This window comes from Cornus florida, unplaced genomic scaffold, assembly GCF_030987335.1.
Source record: "Cornus florida cultivar Cherokee Brave unplaced genomic scaffold, ASM3098733v1 CherokeeBrave_3.0.0_Hap2_Chr03, whole genome shotgun sequence".
Classification (NCBI taxonomy): domain Eukaryota; kingdom Viridiplantae; phylum Streptophyta; class Magnoliopsida; order Cornales; family Cornaceae; genus Cornus; species Cornus florida.
This window is the reverse complement of record NW_026775573.1, coordinates 55145827-55147280: the sequence shown is the minus strand read 5'-3', so window position 1 is coordinate 55147280 and position 1454 is coordinate 55145827. Positions and strand designations below refer to the sequence as shown.

At 41.2% G+C, this 1454-nt stretch overlaps 1 protein-coding gene across 1 annotated transcript; it reads right to left on the bottom strand.

Moving 5' to 3' along the window:
- Positions 1-202: 202 nt before the first annotated feature.
- LOC132301623 (uncharacterized mitochondrial protein AtMg00810-like) lies at positions 203-1064 on the bottom strand. Its single transcript, XM_059798861.1, has 3 exons — positions 1056-1064; positions 392-811; positions 203-322 (listed from the first exon to the last, which is right to left on the bottom strand). Exons 1-3 carry the CDS (start codon positions 1062-1064, stop codon positions 203-205), a joined length of 549 nt encoding a protein of 182 aa, XP_059654844.1.
- Positions 1065-1454: the final 390 nt, after the last annotated feature.

The following is a 1454-nucleotide window of genomic DNA, read 5'->3' as shown; positions in this document are numbered from 1 at the left end:
ATGAATATCCACCTCTATATGTTTAGTCCTCTTGTGAAGAACAGAATCTAAAGCAAGCATGTTGGCTGACTTATTATCATAAAACAAGTTGAGGACTGTTTTTCACCAAGCCCTACCTCATCCAAGAAAGATCGAAGCTAGAGAATCTCATAAATAACCTGAGCCACGGCACAATACTTAGCCTCTGCTGAAGATCTCGAAACTATAGGTTATTTCTTACTTTTCCAGCATATAAGATGGTCTTCATGCAGAAGCCAGATGTGAAACGTTTGTTAGTCTTAGACCCAGCATAGTTTGCATCACTGAAACAGGATAGCTCAACCTGCTTACTAGAAGAATAGAATAATCCAAGTCCACAACAGGACTTAAGATATTAAAGAATATGATATACTGCATCCATATAAGCTGTGCGAGGAGCATAAATAAACTGGCTCACAACACTAACCACAAAAGCTAAATCAGGATGGGTGTTTGTAAGATAAATCAATCTTTCAACCGAGCGCTGATACTGCGAGGGATCAGAAAGGAAATCTCCAGACCCAGTCGAGATCTTCATATTAGGATCCATAGCAGTGGAAGTAGGTTTACACCCAAACATACCGGTGTCTTGAAGAAGATCCAAGACATACTTCATTTGCGATAAAGAGATACCCTGTTTAGATCTAGCAACCTTAATTCCTAAGAAATATCTGAGCTGCCCAAGGTCTTTGACATCAAAAGCTTTAGTCAATTGAAGCTTTACTTGAGCAATCCTAGGGATGTCATTGCCAGTAATGATGATATCATCAACATAGACAAGCAGAACAATACACTGAAAGTACAAAGAATTTTTCCCTAATTATAGAGAGAGAAACTTTACACTCTCAATGATTTTTTCACCCCTTTTCCCTCTCAATCCCTTCTATTTATAGACAGTTACAACCTCCACTAAGCTGGTCCTATCTTGTTCTCCTTTGGCTGGACTCAATTTCTCTCATTTTATCATGGGCTTCTGAAATGGCTTTATGGACTTGGGCCCATACGACGCGAACTGGCTTCATCCTGTTCGTCCATACCCGACCCATCTTATGCAATGTGGATCACTCCAAACCCGGGTCGTTTTGGTATCCTCATCTGCCCCCAATAATCTCTCTCCTCATTAATGAGGGTGAGATTATTGAAAGGACACGATCTTGGTCTGACGGCTTGGAGCAATAACTCGAGGAATCGAACGGCTGGCACAAGAACCCAGGTTTCGAGATCTGCAGCGCCACTTTTTGCCTTGTCCTTTGGAGTTCTATGTCGCTTTTACTTCTCCTCTTTATAAATTCTGATCCTTCTCTCCTTCATCCTCTCTCTTACCTCTTGCTTCTACTCCCTGTTGCTTTCTTGAACATTCCGGCAATCCTTTTTAATTTCTCCGGCAAGTTTTTCCGGTAAGTCCTTCCTTTTCGATTTTTCGCTACTGTACCGTT